The sequence below is a fragment of the Podarcis raffonei genome, chromosome 8 (genome assembly GCF_027172205.1).
Source record: "Podarcis raffonei isolate rPodRaf1 chromosome 8, rPodRaf1.pri, whole genome shotgun sequence".
NCBI lineage: Eukaryota > Metazoa > Chordata > Lepidosauria > Squamata > Lacertidae > Podarcis > Podarcis raffonei.
Window position 1 is genome coordinate 25629522 of NC_070609.1, and position 23846 is coordinate 25653367.

Genomic DNA, 23846 nt, shown 5'->3' on the forward strand with positions numbered 1-23846 from the left:
TAAAAACATTTTTGTTTGGGCACGCTTACCCAAACTTGTAGAATGATACGTTTTTAGTTTATTGCTTATTTTATTTTTTTGAATGTTCTAAATAGTTGTTTTTAAACTCTTTATAGTTTTATTATTGTATTCTCTTTGTGTATTCTGCTTTGAGGATTTTCTTTATTTATTTACAATCAAGCAGTGTATACCAATTAGGAATTAAATAAATAAATCTGCCGGGTGCGTTTTCTCCCTAGAAACAAAACTATGCGATGAACTGCCCGGCGACTCCTCAGAGCACCACATCATGGCAAACCCCATGGCAGATTTTGTGGGGGGAGAAGAGGACCGAGCCCATCAAGTGTTCCACCAATACAGAAAACGGTTTGGAAAGACCTACGACGATGAACGGGAGATGGAACACAGGAAGCACACCTTCACCCACAACATGAGGTCATTGGTTGTATTTGAATTTTTTCCCCCATCCTGTCCTTCAGCCAGAAAAAAGGGCTCTGGGAGCCACAATAAGATAGTCCCTGACCTCAGGTTTACAATCTAAAAGGCACAGCACAAAAGGGAAAAGGGACTGGGAGGGGAGAGGGGGGAAGCAATCTTAGGAGGTAGTTGCATTATTTTGATAATGACTACCTAGGATAGAGGGATGGGGGTGGCGCTGTGGGTTAAACCACAGAGCCTAGGGCTTGCCAATCAGAAGGTCGGCAGTTCAATCCCTGCGACGGACTAGCAGTTTGAAAGCACGTCAAAGTGCAAGTAGATAAATAGGTACCGCTCATGCGGGAAGGTAAATGGCGTTTCCTTGCGCTGCTCTGGTTCGCCAGAAGCGGCTTAGTCATGCTGGCCACATGACCCGGAAGCTGTACGCTGGCTCCCTCGGCCAGTAAAGCGAGATGAGTGCCACAACCCCAGAGTCGGCCACGACTGGACCTAATGGTCAGGGGTCCCTTTACCTTACCTAGGACTGAAATATTTGAAGAGGAGGAGCTAGATATTGGTGGCTTTTCAAGCAGAGCTAATGGAGAAGCGCTGTCACCCCATCTCACCTTTACTGATGGAGTATATTATAAAAAGGAGTAATTATGAAACAGGTAGTGGCTGTGCTGTCAGAGTCAAAGCATGGGATCTGAAATCTTGCGCCAATATATTTAGATCTGGCTCTGGTTCCTGGAGGTGAGGGGAAGGAACATAGGGAGATACTCTATACCAAGTCACACCAGTGCTCACACCATTGCTGTCAACACTGACTGGCAGCAGTGGTTGCTGACTTGCCAGTTGAAGACCAGTGGGTTAGAGAGCCAATAGGAACACGGGAAACTTCCTTGAGCTGAGTCAGACCCTTGGTCCATCTAGCTGAGTATTGTCAGCACTGACTGACAGCAGCTCTCTGGGGTTTCAGGCAGAGAACATTTTCACTGGCAATTGGACCTGGGACCTTCTGCACACAAAGCAGATTTTCTACCAATGAGCGACAGCCGTTCCTCAAGGGGAAGTGTGTACTCTTGCATATGCATGGAGGCACACTTGGCTTTTTGATGATAATATTGAGGTGACTGTAGCTACGCTTGTCTGAGGCTACCTTGTTGTTTTTAAATCTGTTCAATATAATAAAATTCATTTTAAATCCCAGTATCCCAGCCTGTGCTGAGCCCTGCCACTTAACACATGTTTTGGGGCTTAAGCTTTCCTGAAATCAAGACCCAGATCATTTGGGGCTCTTCCTCGAGGCTGGGGCCCCTCTGCTCAGTTGCTTCCCTGCATTTTGACCTAGGCTTTGGCACTGTGCTGTGAAGCAGCTTTTGTTTAATCCATTTATTTACTTCCCTTTGGTGCCAGTTTATCAGGACGATTTACAACCGGGGACAAAGCACATCATTGTAACAGAAACGTACTGCAACTGTGTTGATGAAAACAGCAGAATAAAAAGCAGCCTAAACCAAGTATCAAAACACCACACTAAAAAAATTCTCATCCGCTGTCGAAAGCCTGGAACATTGTAAAAGACTTGATATGTGCCCTGGACATTGGAAACAGTGCTATGCCACTTTAAAGAGTCATGATCATCCCCCAAAGAATCCTTGGAAGGGTGATATGTTGCTGAGATTTGTTAGGAGACCCCTGTTCCTCTCGTGGGGCTGCAATTCCCAGAATTCCCTGGAAAGAGGGACTGACTGTTTAACCACTCTTGAGAACTGTAGCTCTGTGAGGTGAATTTGGCCATACCAAATTTCTGCTGTGGTTTAATTCCTGTACTTCCAAGAACTGTGTGTTAGTGTTCAAGGAACCTTAAACCCCAAAAGGGTTAGGGGAAGATGACAACAAGCCTGAGCCGCCCCCTGCCCAGCCCAGCCCTTTCTCCTCCAGCTTTCCCATTGTTTCTGCCTCCCACCCCCCAGGTTTGTCCATTCCAAGAACAGGGCCAACCTCTCCTACAAGCTGGCGCTGAACCACTTGGCAGACCTCACCCAGGACGAGATAGCTGTGATGAGAGGCAAGCTCAAGACCACAGCGCCAAACAATGGGCTGCCTTTCCCTGAGGAGATGTACGTGGGCCTAATCCTGCCAGAGAGCTTGGACTGGCGGCTTTACGGTGAGTGGTGTTGGAAGGCAATCCTGTGTAGGCAAGGAACAAATAAGAAGGGGATTATACTGAGTCGTGCCATTGGTCCATCAAGTTCAATACTGTCTACACTGACTGGCAGCAGCTTTTTAGGATTTCAGGCTGGCCTCTCTCCCAGCCCTACCTGGAGATGCTGGGGACTGAACCTGGGACCGTCTGCATGCAAGGCGGATGCTATATCTCTGAGCTATAGGCGCCAATTGTTGTAAGCAATTGTGGTCCTAAGCCTTGGGAAATGCAGAGGAGAGCAATAGAATCTCCTGATGTTTTTTATTTTTGCTTGAAAAGCAGCTGTGGAGACTCTGAAACTCGACTGGAGCAGTGGTACTTGGAGAAGAGGGCATTAGTCCCCTCCCAGCCAAATGCAGATATTCCAATATACATACAGGTATTCCTCTGTTTGCCATAAGGGTTCATCCACACTTTTTGCTTTCTCCCAGGAAAACCTGCTCTGTAATGCTGAATTGGAGCAAACCTCAGTAGGGTTTTCTTTGGACTGATGTTTGCTCCGATTTAGCATTAAAGAGTGGGTTTTCCTGGGAGACAGCGCAAAGGCAGAACCATTCCAACTCATGCCTAGATTGAATGGACAAGTGGGAAACCTCTTTGATCTGTACTTTCTAGGCATGGGGCAAGCAGAAATTTCCCCAGCACTACTGCTCCACTCAAATGTGGCCCCTCCCTGTCCCCCAGTTGGTTTTAATTAAAAATGAAAACAGTATTAACTCTTGAATGGCGCATCCTTGAAGTTACACACCTCTGCTGCTCCACATCCAAAAGGAGTGATGTTGCAGTAGCTTGATGGTGACGGAAATGGTTGTGCAGGTGGATCTCAACTCTTTTCTGCTTGTCCCTTCCAGGTGCAGTGACTCCAGTTAAGGACCAGGCTGTGTGTGGCTCCTGCTGGAGTTTCTCCAGCACTGGAGCCCTCGAAGGGGCTCTCTTCCTCAAGGTAAGAGCTCGCCTATGTCTTACCAGGGAATTTCCTTTCAACTAATTTGGAAGGTGTTGGGGAACTCAGCGAATGGATGCTACACAGGTCCAAGCTGTTCACATTCCTGAGAAAAGTATTTATTCTATTATTTTCCCCAGCCACTCTGGGTGGCTAAAAACTTCCCGATACAGGGCTGCCTTCAGATGTCTCCTAAAAGTTGTGTAGTTCTTCATCTCCTTGACATCTGAAGGGAGGACGTTCCACAGGGAGAGCTACCCAGCAGGTGTGTCATTTCTGCTTACCAGGAGACATGATGGAGAGGTTGGTGCGGTGCACAGGCATGCTGATGGAAATAATGCTGTGATTCTGCTGGTGCACTTACACTGCACTGAGCTCCCCACCACCTCCCTCCTGGTAAGCAGTGGCAACGTCTATTTTAATATTTCATTTAGTACATTTAATTTCCCACTTCTATTCAGTAGGGGGAGCACAGAGCAGGGATACAAAAAGGCATCATTTTCCATTCCACATTGTAGCTATTGCATGCAGCTCTGCTTCCATTCCGCCGCAGTTCATCTTTCACCACAACTTCACCTCACTGTCCACTGTGGCAAAATTGCAAAGTTGGCTATATAAATTACACTGTCATTTCATTCTTCCACTCTGCTTTTTTCAATGCTAAGGAAACACAATGCAAGGGGGGGTTTTGGCGGCGGGGAGCGGGGGGGAGGAAGCTTAATTGATGCATAATCATTTGTGGACTGAAAGCACCAACAGTGAATGCCAATAATTTTTTCTGGATTGATTTTCATTCTGAACATGGGTCAAATTCCTTTGGAATTTTCCAACACCCCAGGTTAGTGGTCTCCAATCCAGATACAGGCCAGTGACAAAGCTGCTCAGCTTCAGCAAAGAAACGGCCCTATTTTCCACATTATGAATGTAACTTTGCTTCAGCAGTAAAATATGCTATTAATGCTTCTTTTCTAAAGGGAATGTTCCATGTGTGCTATCCTGACATTTACGGTTTAGCACTGCGTGGCTAAACAGGTACAGTGGTACCTGTTTTTGAACGTCTCTATTGACGAACATTTCAGAACTCGAACACCATAAACCCAGAAATAAACGCTTCCGTTTTTTAACGTGCCTCAGAAGTCGAGTGGCTTCCACTGAGTGTATTCTCAATTTTCTCTGTTAAATTTGCAGACTGCCCTTTGTGCCTCAGTTTTCGGACGTTTCGGAACTTGAACGGTCTTCCAGAATAGATTACGTCCAAAAACCCAAGGTACCACTGTAACAGTTTCCTCTCAACCAAGACTGACATTTTGCTTCTCTCCTGTTTCCCCAGACTGGGCAGCTCATCCCTCTGTCTCAGCAAATCCTCATTGACTGCTCTTGGGGCTTTGGGAACTATGCCTGTGACGGTGGCGAGGAGTTTCAGGCGTTCGAGTGGGTCCTGAAGCACGGCGGCATTGCCAGCACAGAGTCCTACGGCCCATACAAAGGCCAGGTGAGAGAAGTCAAACCAGAATTAGTTTACTAGTAAGCCATTTATTACACAACAGCTCCCAGGATTCTTTGGTGGAAGCTGTGACTGTTTCAAGTGGCGTCATAGTGCTTTGAATGCAAATATCCAAGAATCTTGAGAAGGAAAGTCTGTCCAATATCACAGGGTGAGATTATGGCCACTGACTCCATCTTTGGCTACACGTTCATGTGAAAGAGGGGTGGGCTGTGCATTGGAGAGCATGTGTCCGGCAGGCACACTGGCGTCTGAAGACTTTGCCAGGAGGTGGAAACTCCAGCACTCCACACAAATGTGTTTCTTGAACACGATAGCATTTGTATGTGCAGCATCACTATGTACATCATATGTATGCCAGTCTTGACTGCATAGGGTGGCAGGCAATGAGGTAAGGCGGAGATATGCATGGGCATAGAAGGCTGTGGTTTGCACAGTGTGCTGTGAACTGGTTGCCCAGCAGCAGTGTCCCCAGCCCTCCAGCTAAACTGATCTAGCCCAGACTAGAGGGGCAGATCAGTGAAGACTCCAGACTGCACATGGAGAAAGAAATGTCTTCAGAAAGCTTTTAGAAACTCCTGGACCACAATGGTGGTTAATGAAACGATGAGTGAAATCTTGGGGTTTTCTTTTTGGATTTCATCCCCACCTGGGTGATTCTTCTCTCTTTCAGAATGGCTACTGCCATAGCAACGACACTCAGCTTGTGGGCAAACTCAAAGGCTACGTCAATGTCACCTCCGGGAACCGTACTGCTCTGAAAGCTGCCATCTACAAGCATGGCCCCGTGTCTGTCAGCATCGACGCCTCCCACCGAAGCTTTTCCTTCTATTCCAACGGTGTCTACTACGAGCCCAAGTGTGGTGAGTCCCAGCCTATGAGATTGTGGCAGAAAACTGTAAATTAAGGCGGGGAATCTCTTCTAGCCTGCGGGCCACATTTTCTCTTGCTTGTGGGTAATCTTCCAGGGGCCATAGGCTAGGGGTGAACAAAGCCAGAGGCAAAACAGAGTAGAGCAGCGGGTGTGAATCCTACCTTTATGCAGTAGGCTATGTTCCCCCTGAACTACACCTCTCCATCCTGGCAAACGAGTCCTTGTCAAAGTTACACCCTCAAGGAGGAGTGGAGCAGAGCTGGTGAAGAGTGTGGCTTGGTGTGGGGTAGGCTGTGGCCTAGGGGGAGACCCCTGAGCCAAATAGAGAGGCCCAGAGGACTGCATTTGTCCCCTGGGCTCAAGGATCCCCACTACCTGCTGTAAATAAAGTTGCACTTCCTGCAATGCATCACAAGAGCACTTGGTATAACCTGCACATCATCCCACGTGGCTACTTGCATTATGGTAAACTCTTCCAGGCTTTGTTGTGGTGAAATTGGAAGCTAATGCCTCCCTAGGTTATGGTCTGAAGGCATGTGAGGCTACTGAAACAAATGTCCCAGGTCTAGGTCTGGTCAGTGCTTGGATATGGGTGATCACCTGGGTACCAAACGTAAGACATCTTGGGTTCTATAATAGAAGAAATGCAAGGCAGTAAATAAATACATAGATGCTGATTTCCACTGCAACATCCTCTGTGCTATCTGCACAGACATCAGCCCTATGCAAACCGGAGCGAGGCCGTGGATATCTGGATGGTCACTTTGAAAACAGGATGCTAAACTAGATAGGCCTTGGCAGGGATCTCCTGTCCTCTTGATTGCTGTGGCAAGCTGGAGCACCACCCACATAGATCTAAAAGTTTCGGGTGCCTACCCACTCACTAAGAGATCTACTTGTGGGAAAGTTCTGCACCCTGCTGCTTTCAAAGGGGAGTTGAGGTCCAGCAATGCACATCAGCTGCAGCCAACAGGGCCAGTGGTTGAGGGTGACTGACGTTGTAGTCTAGCAGTGTTGGCAAGTCAATAGCCTCTTTACCTCTGAGGTAGAGGATGGTGTCACATGGCAGCCTGGCTGATGATAATCATCGCTTACAGAAAGTGTGCGCAATGGTTGTTACTGCAAATCATCAGCTGGTTATAATTACGCCTTTTGGCAAGCACTGCCAAGACCTTTGCATATCTCATTCAGCGTCCCGACCCAACCTAGGAGGCAGGTCATTATCACAATCCCATTTTGCATATGGTATTTGGGATGAGGAAGAATGCAAATGGGTCACTCAAGGTAACCCAGTAAGTAGCTTTCTCTCTTCCTGGTCCCACTCTTAGGGTCTGGATCCTTCTGGGTAATCCTGAGTTCTAATATGGTGAGAGGAAAATGATCTCCCTTTTCTGCAGGAGGCCATTGCACATGCGGAACTGAACTCTCAATCTTCAGCAGTACATTTGGGTGGCTGCCATGCTCCTGTGCTCTTTTCCATTATCCCACTTGTTACAAAGCTTGATTCTTTTATTTTATTTTTAATCCATTTTTAGGAAACAAACGAGGCCAGCTGGATCATGCGGTCCTAGCTGTAGGTTACGGTGTCCTCCAAGGCGAACTCTACTGGCTTGTGAAGAACTCCTGGTCCACCTACTGGGGAAATGATGGCTACATCCTCATGTCTATGAAAGACAACAACTGTGGAGTTGCCACTGATGCCACGTTCCCGATCATGGCATAACCCGACCTTGCCTTGGAAAGCTCCTTCAGGGAATCTCAGAGCTGATACTGTCCAAATATATATTTTGCTCTCAATCAGGACCACCACCCCACACACGCCCCAAACTCCTAAACATCCCTAACATATTTGTTTTTGTGTGCTGAAATCTTTAGCCACAGGGCTGGAAGAATTTTGGGGTTGTTGTTGTTGTTGTTGTATTTTTGTTGTTTAAAAAAAAGCCTAATCTCAACTATATTGGAAGCTATTTCATGAAGGCTTTTCCCCACCCTGAGAAGCAGGGTCTAAATACTACCCTGGATAAATAAAACCACAAAGTCCAGTCGTCTTATAGGGATCGCCCTGTTGGAACAAAAATAACTTCTGCACCTTCTTCCAATATTTTTGAGAGTCCTAGTCCTCCTTGTGCTTGCTTCTTGAACAGGCCCTTCATCACCCAGTCTCTTCTTATCCTTCATGCCTCCAATTCCTTAAACCCACTACAGTCATACCTTGGAAGTCGAATGGAATCCGTTCCGGAAGTCTGTTCAACTTCCAAAACATTCGGAAACCAAAGCGCAGCTTCTGATTGGCCGCAGAAAGCTCCTGCAGCCAATCGGAAGCCCCGTTGGACATTTGGGTTCCGAAAATAGTCACTTCTGTGTTTGTGGTGTTCGGGAGCCAAAATGTTTGACTTGCAAGGCGTTCGGGATTCAAGGTACGACTGTAATAAGAATTATAGAAGCCGTTTTCTTAGGTGTTTGCTGTCCCCTCACCATGAACCCCTGTTTCCAAAGCTTTTACAAAAACCACTGTACAAACCGCAGCAAAATGTATTACGGTGCCAGGCCTGGAAATTTGGTGGGTGGGGAATTCCTTAAGGCCATGCACAAGCCAAGGAGCTATGTCCTTGTGGGCCTTAGGTCAGGGAGGTGGAACGTGTGCCCTTCCAGATGTTGCTAGACTACAACTCCCATCATCCCTGAGCAGCCACCATGCTTGCTGGAGCTGATGGGAGTTGTAGTCCCAATACCACCTGGAGCTCAGCAGCTCCTCATCCCCACTTCCTGGAGTGCAGGATTCTTTTTACATGAAAGGTGATATACAGCAGTTGTAGAAGGATGGGTGATCAACTATGGCTTTGTCAAAGCTCCATTCTCAGTTGCCCCCTCCTCTTCTGCATCAGTTGCTATGGCTCTTCCCAAGTGAGCCAATTAAAAATATGTACATACCATGTGTCCTTGTCTGTCTTATTACTTCTCACAATGCACTTGGCACAGCGTTGAAGCAACATCAGGAAGACCAAGCCAGTGAATAAAGGCGGGGAGGTTGGAGTTTCGCTTCCTGAAACTGGAGCTTACATCTCCTCTAGCTTGAGGAGTTGTGGGAGATCCTTATTCCCTCAGGTTTATAGTCTGAAATACGTGACACCCAAAGAAAAAGGGATAGGGAGGGAGCGAGAAAAACAGCAAGTGCAGGTGCCAGCTCTTAAGGTTACAGTTCTTCTAATGGCAGCTGATCTCTCAGGAGAAACAATGGAAAAACTGCTCTGCTCTGCTCTGCAGCCTGACAGCATGAAAAGCCAGGGACCAAAACACAGAAGTCCCTGTCTGCGCTGTACAATCAAAGCAGTTTCATACCAATTTAAACAGTGGTTTAACAGTTCCTCTTCCTAGGGAATTCTGGGAATTGTAGCTCTGTGAGGGGAATAGGGGCCTCCTAATAGCACCCTTCACAAGCTACATTTCCCAGAATGCTTTGGGGGAAAGTTATGACGGATAGTGCTTTAAACATGAGGAAAAGGGAACTCAGGTGTATTTGCGTGTAAATAAAACCCCTGCGTCCAGTCACGCTTCCCTGCGTCGCTCTGCTCGGAAGCTGACCTGGCAGGAGAGCAGAGTAGCAGCGGTCCTGTGTCCGTGTGAGATTAGGGATAAATCAAGTCCAGAGACAGTCCGGTTCTTATCTCTAGAAGCGTTTATTTACAAGCCATAAATCAGTCACACTCCATCGGAACTTGGTGACATTCTCAGCCGTGCTCCAAAAGCACACAAGCAGCCTCTGTGCCAAGCTGCTGCTCAGTCGGAAGTGAGAGCAAGTCTGAAAGCAGAGAGACGCTGTGACTCACTACTCTGCGACAAGCTCCTCCTCCTCCTCCTCCTCCCAGATACAGGACACCACGGAGTTTTGACCCTGTCAGTTCCAAACTCCACACCCCCTCTTGTCCTGCATCTGGGGACAGTAGCCATCAATGCTTTCCCCATACACAGACCCTCACAGAACTCCTCGTGCTTCTGGAAGGTTAACGGTTTTGTGAAACCATCAGCGAGGTTCTTGGTTGAGGGACAGTATTTTAGAGCAACTAGCCCCTCATGAACGCTCTGACATACATTCTGGAAACGTATGTCCAAATGTTTGGTCCTCGCCTTGAATTGCCCTGTCTCAGCCAATTTGAGGCATGGTTGGTTGTCTTCATGCACCACAACGGGCAGACAATTCTCTCCACAGATTTCCTCGACCAAACACACATAGAACTCCAGTTCTCTGCAAACCTCTGATAGCGCACTGAACTCAGCTTCAGTAGATGAAAGCGCTATGAGACTTTGCTTCCGGGACCTCCACCCAATCACTGAGTCCCCAAACTTCACCACTAGGCCTGACACTGATTTGCGGTCCTCAAGGTTAGCCCAATCCGAATCCACCCAGGCAGTCAGCTTGACATCGCCCTCAGCTGACATCTTGAGGCAAAAGGCTTTGGTATCTTGCAGGTAACGTAGCACCCGCTTAACACCATTCCAGGCCTGCACACTAGGACTTGAAGCCTCTCTACTGAGCAGATTGACAGCAAACGCTATGTCTGGTCTGCTCCACTGTGACAGATACAACAAACTACCCAGAGCTGACTGAAAGAGCTCAGTGTTTTCGAACACCACGCGTTCTACTTGCTGACACTCCTTCACGTACCCAGTCTCCATGGGTGATCTGACACCTGCACAATCAGACATCCTGAACTTCTCAAGCAACTGCTCAATCTTACCTTTCTGGCGAAGCAAAAAGCTTCCATCACTTGCTCTTGTGATCTCTACGCCTAGATAGGACTTGACATCTCCAAGTTGCTTCAGCTTGAACCGCTTACCAAGCTCCTTAGCAAACTTCTCTACCTGTTCACTTGTTCTTGCCATCAGCAAGATGTCATCAACAAACACCTGGGCCACTTGCTGTTGCAAGCCTGAATCTCTAATGTAAAGACAATTGTCTGCAAGAGATCTCTTAAAACCTAGCTCTTTCAAGGCTTCATGTAGGCACATATTCCAATTCCTGGCAGATTGGCGTAACCCATAGATGGATTTGTGCAACCGCCACACGACGCCTGGCTCACTGACTTCAAACCCTGGAGGAGGAAGCATGTACAACTCCTCCTGGAGATCTGAGTTCAGGTAGGCGACATCTACATCAAAATGGTTCACCTTCCAACCTCTCTGTGCTGCTATCGCCAAAAGCGTTCTCAAAGTCTCCGCCCTTGAGGTCGGCGAATAAACCTCTGTGAAGTGGACACCCCTTCTCTGTGTGAATCCACGGGCCACTAACCTCGCTTTGTACTGTGGTTCTCCTGCTTCTGTGGGTTTAAGACGGTAAACCCATCTGCAGCCTACAGCTTGCTGGTTAGCCGGCAGCTGTGTGAGTGAGAACACTCCAAGAGACTCCATTGAGTTCATCTCCTTCTGCATCGCCTCATGCCATTTGCTGGCTTCTTCCCGAGGCAACTTCTGAACATCCTCAAAGGATTCAGGTTCACATCTAGCCACACCAACCCAGACACTCGTGGCTTCATACCTTTCAGGTGGCTTCCCTTTGGTTGATCTTGCTGACCTCCTCAGCGTGAATTCTGGAACTGCGCCTGATTCACCTGGATCAACCCTCCTATCCTCTATGTCAGAATCATCCCCCTCTGACCTGCTGCGCCGTTTAGGGCGAACAGCTGGTTCTGCTGGCGAGGATGGTTCACTCCTTAGCTCAGACTTGACAGAGACCTGTGGAGGGGTCCTGGGACTCCCTTTTGGAGAGATACGGAGCCTCTCCCTTGGAGATCCCGGCTCTGGACTCTGTGGCTGTGGACTGTGCACCTCAGCAACAGGTTCAGCCTCACCCTCCTCCTCTTCCTCATCTGAGTCTACCAGAACATCCGGATTCCCGTGAAGACGCTTCCACCCACTCTGCTCGCAAAACTCAGCACTGCCGCTAATAAGCAGCTTGGACTGGTTGCCAGTAGGGTATGCAAAGCGCCACGCCTTTGAACCCGGCTCATAGCCTACAAAGATCATCTTCCTGGATCTTGGCTCCCCTTTTCTGCGCATGGCCTTTGGAATAAGAACCCAAGCCGTAGACCCAAAAGTGCGCAGAAAATGTACTTTAGGCTGCTTCCGGTGAAGCAGAAAGTACGGTGTGTCCCCTACACTGGAATTGAACACCCTGTTCTGCAGGAAACATGCTGTCCTATAACTCTCAGCCCAAAAGCGCTGTGGCAAACCCGAGTCTGCCAACATAGCATTCGCTGACTCCTGTAGCGTGCGAAATTTTCTCTCTGCAACCCCATTCTGTTGCGGAGAGTGGGGGGCCGTCAGTCGATGACTGATACCCTTCTGCCTGAAGAACGATTGCAGCGCAGAACCTGTGAACTCCCCCCCGCGATCAGATTGAAAGGAAATCACCTTGGTAGAGAACCGTAGCTCTACCGCTGTGATCCAATCCCTGATCAGTGCAGCTGCCTCTGACTTCTGTTGCAGCGCAAAAACCCACGAATGTTTGGAAAAATCGTCAACCAGAAGCAAAACCCATTTAGATCCAGCTAAAGAAGGTGTCGGCATGGGTCCCGACAAATCTGCATGGACAAGTTCAAAGGGTTTACTGGTTCTCCTCTCAGACCTGGGGTATGAGCATGTTGTGACCTTTGATTGCTTACAGGCTTGACAATCTAGGTATTTGTCACATGCTTTGAACTTACACCCAATGGTGTTGCCTGTGGCCTTCCTCACATATGACCACCCTACGTGCCCAAATCTCCTGTGCCATAAGTGTATACAATCATGGTGTGGTGGGACATTAGCGCACTGCCCTTGGGCGTCGTCAATGGACTCTCCACTAGCCCCATTTTCCACCAGCCCCATTTTCCCACCAGCCCCATTTTCTATGGGCATCTCCACCAGAAAGAGTGTGCCTTTTCTCTCGACACTGTAGATCTTCTTCCCATCCCTGTAGAAGGAACACAAATTGTTAGAAAACAGAACATCGAACCCAGCAGCCATAAGAGCTGGCACACTTAAAAGAGAGTGGGCAAGCTCCGGAACCACAAAAGCTTCTACCCAATGATCTATAAAAGAACAATAAAGAAACCCAGATTCAGTCAGTGGTCTTTGAGACCCATCTGCTAAGGTAACATAGCGTCCAGTTTTAACTGTCTTGCAGTTCCTCAGGAGCCCTGAAGATGTCACCAGACAATGCGACGCTCCAGAATCGATCACGAGAGATAAAGAGTGTCTCTGGCTGTTTTCCAAAGATGCCGTGGCGTTTCTCGCACTCCCATCGGTTGCCATGGCCACAGCCTCTCCCCGGCTAAGGCTTTTGCCTTTTCTCAGAGACGCCATCGCAGCTGTGAGGTGATAAGACGCCTTGTCTTTGTTTTTCTCCTGGCCTGCTGCTTTCCCACGTCTTTGCTGGGAACTGGCCTTGGGAACCTGCTTTGTTGACATTCCACGCCGGCCGGTCTCCTTGGCAGCCTGGGCCTCTAGCGGATGCTTCCCAGCGCTGTTGGACGTCGTCTCAAAGCACAAACAACTTTCGAAGCCTTTTGCTTTCTCAGAGCTCTTGGAATGGCCTGCCTGGCCTGCCCCCCCACTCCTTCTTGGGGTGCAGCCTGTGCCCTCTTCCACAGCTCTCAGCCGCTCTCCAGCACACAGTCCATCACACAGACGTGTCGAAGCAGAGAAACAGCTTCCCGGAACAGCCCCCTCTGGTCTGGCTCCCACTTCGGCCTGACATGCCGTCTTCAGTGCCTGCCACGCGACCCAGGGCTTGCTCCCTTGGCCCTCGGCTTCCTCCCGGCCCTTGGCTCCTGCTGAGCTTTCGCACAGACTCCTCAGCACCTGCCAGGCGGCCTGAGCCGATTTAACGCCCTCCAGGTGGGGCAACAGCAAAGCGTCCACACTTGCTTTCAAGAGGCAGAGCTCTCTCTGCTCTCTCTCACTCAGCAGAGCAGTAGCTTGCATGGGTGGGGCCGGCTCCTTCTGGACTGGACTCCAGAGCCCTGTGGCCACAAACCACCCCCTTGCTCCTCTTGACCAGGCCTCCCAGTTGGCCCCATTCAGTCTCTCACCGGGGTAGCTCTCTTGGCTCTGCTGTGCCTGTGCAGCAGCCATTCTTCCTCCCCCCGGGGCTTCAGCGTACTCACAAGTTTGCCAGCAAGCCGGACTCTCGAAGCAGCCGTCCCTCTTGGCTCTTGGCTCCGCTCTCCGGCATCCTCCCACTGCCCTTCCTGGCAGGAGATCACAGCAACTCACCGCTGGCAGCCTTCTCCCTTCTCACACTTGTTAGGAAACACGTAGCTCCATAACCTTTGCGTGTAAATAAAACCCCTGCGTCCAGTCACGCTTCCCTGCGTCGCTCTGCTCGGAAGCTGACCTGGCAGGAGAGCAGAGTAGCAGCGGTCCTGTGTCCGTGTGAGATTAGGGATAAATCAAGTCCAGAGACAGTCCGGTTCTTATCTCTAGAAGCGTTTATTTACAAGCCATAAATCAGTCACACTCCATCGGAACTTGGTGACATTCTCAGCCGTGCTCCAAAAGCACACTCGCAGCCTCTGTGCCAAGCTGCTGCTCAGTCGGAAGTGAGAGCAAGTCTGAAAGCAGAGAGACGCTGTGACTCACTACTCTGCGACAAGCTCCTCCTCCTCCTCCTCCTCCCAGATACAGGACACCACGGAGTTTTGACCCTGTCAGTTCCAAACTCCACAGTATATACTTGCCTGCTCAGACAAAAAAAAATGCCATGATGGCACATTGCCCCTAGGCCTCATGCACACAATTATGTCATAGAGCATGGTTATTAAAAGGGATTCTGTGCTGGTGGAGTTTATTAAGCGTTAAGCTGGCCACTCGACACACCAGTTATTAGTGCTGGGAATAACTGCGTGGAAAGTGTTGCCATGATCAAAGGCGCGCATAATTTTGGTGGCAAATGCTTACTCCAGCCACAGGCCTTCATTAGCCGTCCCTGCCTGGAGCCATTTCGGTGGTTTCGGCAGGGCAGCAAAGGCCTAATCTGGCTTTAAGAGCTACTCTCGCCCTATAGCTAGCCCTGAGAAAGATTAGTTCTGTGAGGGTGTCAGGTTTTAGGGATCTCTCAACACCCTCAGAGGACTGTAATTCATGAGGTGGGGGCTATGAAATCCTATGTAACACTTTTCATAGACCACTTTTCCTCAAAGGAGGTCAAGGTGGCATGTGTGGTTCTTCCCTGCTCTCCATTTTGATCCTCGCAACAACCTTGTGAGGTAGGTTAGGTTGAGTGGCAATGACTGGCCCAAGATCATACAGTGAGTTTTATGACTGAGTGGGGATTGAACCCCTTTATGGCAGTATTCCGACCCCTCCCCCCAACCACAAACCCATTGTAAAGGAAAGGCCCTGTATTCGACACCGTTTTAAAGATAAAGGACCATTAAGAAGGGAGAACAAGAGCATTTTTTGGAAATTCCCCATCAGCTGTTTTTATTTATTTGGTTGATTGCACTTTACGCAAAATACCTCGAAGCGATTTCACAGATCAAACAAACAATTAAAAGCAATCTCATATATAAAAACAACTTCAAATGCAGTGCAGATATCTGCTGACAGCAAACAGTGTTAGAAACTCAGATATATAAGCTAGGTGCCAAATGGCTCCTTAAACCAGGGTTACAGCTGCCAAAGTGGAATGGCTAGTTGCCATTTTGGGGCCAAATGTATTTTTCAATATAACTTCTTGGTTCCTGAAATTCATTCTGATTGTGAAGATAAAATATAATGGGGAGAATTCTACATGATGCGTTGCTAGTGTTTCAAAACAGTCAAGATCCAGGGATCCCCAGGCATGCGCCTCCAGATGGTGGAGACATCAGGTGCCATCCTGGCAGCCGGGCATCTTCACTTGGTCACAAGTGGCCGATAGCCAGGTGCAAAATGCAAATTTTGAATGCTGCTGAGGAGGCACACAGGGCACCTGGTCACTGCGTTGCTCTGATAAAATGTTATTTCTATTACAAATTTAATAAGATTTCATATAAATTTCATATAAACCAGCATTTGAAAAAAATTATGTTAAGTCTGTGCCCCCTTTTTTGTCGTCTTTTTGATGATGCACTTCTCTTTTCACCCTAACCAGGCAAACTGGTGAATTCTGGGCTCACCTAGTGTGGTGGTTGTGGGAACACAGCCAGCAGTTGCTAAGCAACTACAGTATAAGGAAAGCATCTGAAACAACCAACACTTCTCTGGACAAAAATGAAAAGAGTGCTCCGGCACAGAGCTTTAAACTGTAAGGTGTGCCTGGAAAGCGTGAAGGAAAGGTAGGTATAGCTAAACCCCGGATCTTTACTGCTGAATCAGAGCAAACGTCACAGACTGACATCTGTTTTCCACAGACTGACATCTGCTCTGATTCAGCCTTACTCCAGAACAACAAAAAATGGATTAGCTGCATTTTAAAGCCCTACCCCTCTTCCCATGTGAATCGAGAGAGGAATAGGCCATGGATAGTCGTTGATGCTCTCTGGACATGTTCAGAGGCACTATCGTTATTACTTCACATGGGCTGGTTGATGCATTCCATTCCCTGGCATTCCTGGGACCTGGCAATGCTCCATGGCAGGGGTAAGCAACCTCCTCCTCCCCACCCCTGGAAGGGTTGCATTCCATCTGTAATAATCTTGCACATGCCACTCCACACACCCCTATTGCCCATTTCTGTCTCTCTGGAGAGGGCGGGTGCGTGTTATGGTGATGAGTGACCTTAACTTTTTTTCTCTCTCCCTGCCACCCGCATGAAATTAGATCTAGGGCTCCTCAGAATCCTGGAGCACAGATTGCCCACCTGGTTCTATGCCATGGTGGGGCCAAAAGAGAGAGAGCTCAGCCAGAATCGATCCCCCATTTTGCCCTCTTGTATGTTTTGTAAGCAACAGAAATTCCCTGGGGCATCTCTGCCAGCCAGTACAGGCCTCATATCATCCTTTAGCTACCTAATCCAATGCCAGGCACCTGGAAATACAGTACTCTCTCTGTCCCTGCATGGAAGGAACAATCTTCTCCTTCTGAGTCTTCATGGGAACTTGCCCCTGAGACAAGGGAGGAAGAGAGATTGCCTAAAGCCTTGGCAAAAGCTGGCTGTGAAATCGCTTCTGCGCTCAGCACTTTTTTAATGTTGCCAGGCAGGCAGGAACCCAGGGACACAGAGCAAGGGGTGGATTGGGGCTCCTGGCACACAGCAGACAGTGGCAAGGCTGTCCAACATGGAGACTGTGCAAGAGTGCAGCCTTTCCTCATCCCAGAGGATCAGGGCAGGGGTGGGTCTGCTATGAAACTAATGAAGCTTAAGCTTCAGGGCCTCTAATCCTGGAGGGGCCTCAGAACTTGACTTTGGTCCACATTGTTTCAAATTTTTGGGTCACATGACTCAATTATAATTTTAAAAAATAACTGCAGCATTCCTAAAAGCGTATGGTCTGCCTTGCAGAATGAATCTCTGGCAACATGCCTTCCCATTGGCCACATTGGGCGGATCCCTCACCAAGAGCTCTTGAAGCTGTCCAGTTGTGTAGCTGAAGAAACAGCAGCCAAGGGAATGGTTATTCACAAAAGCTTAGAAAAACAACTTTTTGGACATCAGAACAGCCTTCAGACAGGCTTCAGAGGTGCATATATTAAACAGTCTACATTTGTCAGGAAGGGTCAAGGAGCACTGGATTTCACTGAAATTCAGAGGCAAACCACACACCCTCTGGGTGGGAAAACAATTATTTTGAAGACGAGAATGGTATGCTGTTGCCACCTAGTGATCAAATCTGTGTATAGCACCTCTGTAGCTCAGCAGAAGGAATGGAAAATGTGTGTAGTTTGTCGCATTGAACTTCTCCGCTGGCAAAAGACATGTAGGGCAGTGGGGGAATCGGTATTGCCAGATGCATTTGCTGTGCATGGGATTTGAACAAGAACTATACCAGCTCCAGAGTAGAAAGCTGGAATGTATAGCACAAAGTGAGGAAAGCACCATTTCCCCATCTGGATGACTAGGTCTCTGCCAGATCCATTCTGTTTTGTTTTCAAAGGAAGGGCTCATCCACACTTCTGCTTGTCCTGTGCCTTGAAAGCATGGGTCCAAACAGTTTTGCCTTTGCCCCACTGCTTTCCCCCGGAAAACCTGCTCTTTAGCACTAAATCGGAACAAATGGCAATCCACGGAAAACCAGATTGCTGTTTGTTCCAGTTTAGCGCTAAAGAGTGGGAAGAAGTGGAGGGGGAAACAGAGGTGTGGATAAGTCCTAAGTTTCTTTTTGCAAAGCATATTTGTATGTAATTTTTCACTCTTACATGCGTTTTTATGCACCCTTTACCCTAGCATATGCATTTCTCTGAAAACTGCAGTACATGAATTCCAACTGCAGTGTGAATTCCAAAGGGGCGGGTGGGTTTCGGCTCTTGTAGTCTTTCAAAAAAAGACTACAATTCACAATTCACTATGCATGGCTTGAAATGCAAACTGAATTGAATTTTTCCCCTTCTCTGACAGAACTCCAAATACTGAGTGGGCAGCCCACCTGTCAAATTTGGCCTGCAAGGCGTAGGGAAGACTGGCCCTATGAGTTTCCCCACTGCTGCACTACAGAACGGCCCCCCTATCACTGCTCCTTTAAGGTCTGTGGTGTCAAGGGGGAGCAGGGGGGCAGTGTCTCTTCCCCACCCAAGTAAAACAATAGAAATACTTAACTAACTGACCAATCACGTCAGTTCTTCCCCCTAACAAAAGTCTTACCCCCTCTTACAAAACTCCTGGCAACACCCATGATAAGAACATAAGAAGAGCCTGCTGGATCAGTCCCATGGCTTATCCAGACCAGCATCTTGTTCTCACATTGGCCAACCAGATGTCTGTGGGGAAACACGCAAGCAGGATTGGAGCACAAACGCACTCTCCCCTGCTGTGGTTCCCAGGAACTGGAATTGGAATAACCATCATGGCTGGTAGCCTCTGATAGCCCTCTCCTCCATAATGCTGATTCCAAGCTCACTTCAGGTCCCTGAATGACGTCTCCCTGCAGTTTCAAATAAAAGTTTAAAAGCATGAGAGACAAGATTGAAACCTGTGGGATCCCCTAGGTGAGAGGGTTGGACATGGAATACAATTGCAGTACAGTGTTACCTTGGTTTGCGAACTTAATCCATTCCGGAAGTCCGTTCTTAAACCAAAGCGTTCTTAAACCAAGGCACACTTTCCCATAGCAGCGGGGGACTAAGTTTACAAATGGAACACACTCAACAGGAAGCGAAACATGTTCTGCTTCCAAGGCAAAGTTCACAAACCAAAACACCTACTTCCAGGTTTGCAGCATTGTTTATCCAAGTTGTTCATAAACTAAGCTGTTCTTAAACCAAGATACCACTGTAAATACATGAAGCTTATTCACTGGGTAGCTCTGAGTGAGAGGATTAACTTAGTTTACAAGCACTGTTCAATCAAACCAGTGCTGTGCTGCTCTGCTTTTTACACTGTGGGGGGGGGTTACGAATAGCAATTTTACCACCTTTTTTCGAGCACCCACCCTACACCCAAGAGGCACACAGGGAGAGTTTTCCTGTTCAAAACCTGCTTTGTCTCCTCCCCAGGGCCAGCCTGACCAAGACATTTTGCCACTGGAGATGAACAGAAAATGGCACCCACAAGAATCATAGTTTATTAAGGGTGTGTGTGTGTGTGTGTGTGTGTGTGCGTGTGTGTAAAACACAAGGAAAAGTCACACCCCTCCTTTGCCTTCTGCCTCCTATGCAGCCCCACCTGCAACAAGTGGTGTTAGGAGCTGTGGTAGCAGCAGGCAAACCCATTGTCCAGCTCTGGGTAGAGACAATGCTAAGGGCTAGCACAGGCAAGCCAGTGGCTGAGGATGGCAGGAGGGGTGGCGGCTGGGGCCTGTGTACCCCATCTGTGCCTCCTCCACCCTGTGGTAGCCTCTGTGGCGAAGCCATGGCCGCAGCAACTGGGGGTGCCGTCAGACCTAAGGCCTGCCCATGCGGGTGGCAGCAAGATCCTTGCTGTGCTACCCCCAAAGTTCCTTCAGAAATGGGTGACAATGTGCTGCAAAGCAAATTCAGCAAGGGAGACCGGAATTCAAGAAAATATTTATCCCTCCACTCCATATGGGGCATATCTCAGAATGAGAGGAACTGAAAAATGTTTACATAGCTTGCAGATAATATCTGTTCTCCAGCCCACGTACAGCTCATCCCCCAGACAATGCAATGCTGGAATGATGTTATTATGGCTATGAGATAAGGCCTTGTCGGTGCCTACAGTTTTAGGGTGACGTAAGCTTCGCTTTTGGCCCAGTGTGACTTCATTCCATTATTTGACCTTCACGGACACTTCTGAACGTTCTCTTCTTTTCCAATGACAGCTGTGCTTGATGCATCTGAGCAAAATAAAGGTAAAATGCAAAGTTTGCAGCAGTATTTGTCCCTTCCAGAGACTATCACTTGTGGCATGGTGCCAGGAAAGAAAGCTTAGCGCTCTAGTAATTTGTTTTATTTGTTCTAATTCACTATTACATTTGTGAGTTGCTCTACATACACAAAATGTGTCAAAACCATTTAACAAGATAAACAAGAGAACTTAAAGACCACCTTCATCTCTACACACCCTCTTGGATGTGGAGACCAGCAGAGGGGGCCCTCTTGGTAGTTCTTATGCCCTCAGAGGTTGTAGGGTTGGTGGCTTGGGAGAGGGTCTTCCTGGTAGAGACCCCTAAGTTGTGGAACTTCCTCCCCACTGAGGCACATCAGGCTCCTTCATCATACAGCTGCTGGTGAATGCTGAAAATGCATCTCTTTAGTCTGGCTTGAGACGCTTGAGGTGTTTATTCTTCCCAAACTTTTCATCCCAAATCCACCATTGTGTTTTAATATGTTACGGTTTTAATTTTTTTGATTTTTTAATAATAAGGCTAATCATGATACAGGATTTGCTTCTTTCATTTTTTTATATTTATGAGCTGGGTAAAATTTAATCTGTTTTAATTTTGAAATTATGATATATATTTTTAAAGTATTCAAAATGGCTTGTTTTTTTTTTAAAAGAAAGCATCAAGTAACTCTTGACCAAACAAGGCAAACTGTCCTGAGTGCATAACAAAACATTACGCGCTAATACAGAATCTGGTTCAAAGGACTGGCTTTGCTGTTTGTGTTATGACTTCCAAAAGAACATGCCGACACAAGGAAGGAGGAGGACAGATTACTTTCTGACCTTGGGTAAGAAACCAGCTGGATTTTGAGCAAGATGAATGAGACGTGTCGACATAGGAATGAAAGCTCAATATATTATATTTTCTTGTGTTGCTACTTAAGAATGCAGAAGATCCCTGCTGGATCAGGTGAAGGTTCTATCTGGGGTTGGGAAGCTATGGCCCTCCAGATACTGTTGGACCCCAACTCCCATCAGCCTGCGCTAGCATGGCCAAGGGCTGGGCCTGATAGGAACTGGAGTCCAACAATATCTAGAGAGTCACATAGTTCCCCCAACCCTGACTTTATGATAGTGGGGATGTAAGTTAAGCCATTTTTGGCTTACAACAGGGAGACAGAGGCTCCTGGTAAGCCCATGAGCAGGTATTCATTTGTCCAATTCCTGTTTAAGGCCATCTAAGAAAAAGGCCATCACTACATCTTGTGGCAACGAGTTCCACAAGTTAGCAATGTGCTGTGTGAAGTTCTTACTTCTCTCTGCCCTGAATCTACTGCCCATTGGCTGTTATGTTCTGCTATGTTCTGTTCTGCTATGGGAGCAGAATAATTTCTCTCTCCCCATATCATTTTAGAAACCTCTATTTTAGATTGCCATATTTCAAAAAGTGAAAATCTGGACACAACCCTAATATACACACACAGGTCATCTTCTTCTTTTTTCTAGGTTAAAAAGCCCTCAACTCTTGAGCATTCCAGTTGCTTTTCTTCCCAGCACTTTCCTAACTTGTCCTTTTTGAGATAGGGTGACCAGATCTTCACATTGCATCCCAAATGTGGCCCAACCAATGACTGGATGACTTACAGTCATCAGGAATCATGGACTCACCTTTTTAATTTCTGTCCATTTCCTGATGACCCCTAGGATAGAAGTTGGCGTTTTCATGCAGCTGCACACTAGATTTTTTATAATGAACATAGTCCACCATGTTCTGCAGCTATCAAATGTTGAGCATCAGTTGAGAAGAGTGGAAGGTGAGAATGGAACACCCTGATTCAGCCTCTTATGGTCTATGCCACAGGCCAGGGGTGAGGAACCTCAAGCCTGGGAGCCAAATGCAGCCCTCCAGTTCTCTCTATCTGGTCCTTGAGACTCTCCCTAGGCCACACCCCCTTTCTCTAGGCCACACCCATCACCAGCCCTACTTCACACCCACCATGAATGATTTTGTCTGGCTGAAATTGATTGATTGCATTTATATCCCACCTTTTCTCCAATGACTTCAAGGCGGTGTCCATAGTTGCCCTCCTCATTTATTCCCCACAACCACCCCGTGATGTGGGCTAGGCTGAGAGGCAGTGACTGGCCCAAGGTCATCCAGGGAGCTTCATGGCTGAGTGGGGAGCTGAATCCTGGTCTCCCAGGTCCTAGTCCAACACTCTAACCATGATGTATCCATGGTGTATCATGCCTCTCAGTTGCCCGGATGGAGGACAGAGGTGGAATCTACACACATATAAAAACGTGAAAATGCTTTTTAAAAAAATGTTCTGAATGTGTATTGAATCTCCCATAGCTCACCATCGCCATCTAGTGTCACATTTGTATAATGCACTTTACATCACACTTAAAGCATTTTATTTGCAGCTGTGTAGCTGAGTCCAGACAGAAGCATGTGGGTGTAGAAATTAGCCTATTGTACAAAGCTTAGATACACGGCTGTTCCTTTACCTCCTTTTCCTTCTGGCCCTGCCAACCAGATATGCAGCCCTCAGAACCCAGACAGGAGTGCAGACCTTGGTCTGAAAAAGCGCCCCCCCCAGTCCCCTATGATAGGGGGTCACAATCCACCATTGAAATGAATGGGGCTTCTGCATGACGCAGCTCAGATTTATTTCCAGGTGGCTTGACTGGTGATGCTCTTTGTGTGACAGACCTGTGAGTGCACATCACAGCCCTCAAGCTACTCTGGGAAGCAGCTGTCTTACTCAGGAGAGTCAACGAATGAGCCGGACTACGGCATGCAATAATAAAAAATAGGCACATGTATCTTGGGATCCAGTTTTGAGTCGCCCCTGTAACAAAAAAGCTTCTTTACTCTTGATGCCAAGTTAACATGGAGGCTCCATACCAAAGCTTTCACATTTGGGCCCGTTTTAATGTTGCAATCTTATGAGTCAGAGTATTTCTGATTACGGCCTGTGAACAAAACTTAAGATAGATAAAGGTCCAGTCGTGGCAGACTCCGGGGTTGCGCCGCTCATCTCGCTTTATTGGCCGAGGGAGCCGGTGTACAGCTTCCAGGTCATGTGGCCAGCATGACTAAGCCGCTTCTGGCAAACCAGAGCAGCACACGGAAACACCATTTACCTTCCCGTCGGAGTGGTACCTATTTATCTACTTGCACTTTGACGTGCTTTCGAACTGCTAGGTTGGCAGGAGCAGGGACCAAGCAACGGGAGCTCACCCCGTCGAGGGGTTTTGAACCACCGACCTTCTGATTGGCAAGTCCTAGGCTCTGTGGTTTAACCCACAGCACCACAGGGCCTAAATGGAGTGATGCTTTCCATACCGAATTCATCTGCCTGGTATAGATTGCTGATGCCCGCCTACCAGACTGAGCTATGGAGACCACCTCTCCTTCTCCATGCTGTTGAAAGAAGTTCAAGGGCTTTGGACTCATATACTACCGCATGTCATCCTAGCTCCGGCCTCCAG

At 47.9% G+C, this 23846-nt stretch overlaps 1 protein-coding gene across 1 annotated transcript in view; it reads left to right on the plus strand.

The window, feature by feature from the left end:
• LOC128418678 (digestive cysteine proteinase 1-like) overlaps positions 1-8882 on the plus strand; it is a 33996-nt gene extending 25114 nt beyond the window's left edge. Inside the window, exons 6-11 of the mRNA XM_053398639.1 lie at positions 240-435; positions 2394-2587; positions 3478-3569; positions 4900-5061; positions 5747-5936; positions 7483-8882. Coding sequence (XP_053254614.1) covers positions 240-435; positions 2394-2587; positions 3478-3569; positions 4900-5061; positions 5747-5936; positions 7483-7670 — 1022 coding nt within the window. The 3' untranslated portion in view covers positions 7671-8882. The remainder of the gene's footprint in view (positions 1-239; positions 436-2393; positions 2588-3477; positions 3570-4899; positions 5062-5746; positions 5937-7482) is intronic.
• Positions 8883-23846: the final 14964 nt, after the last annotated feature.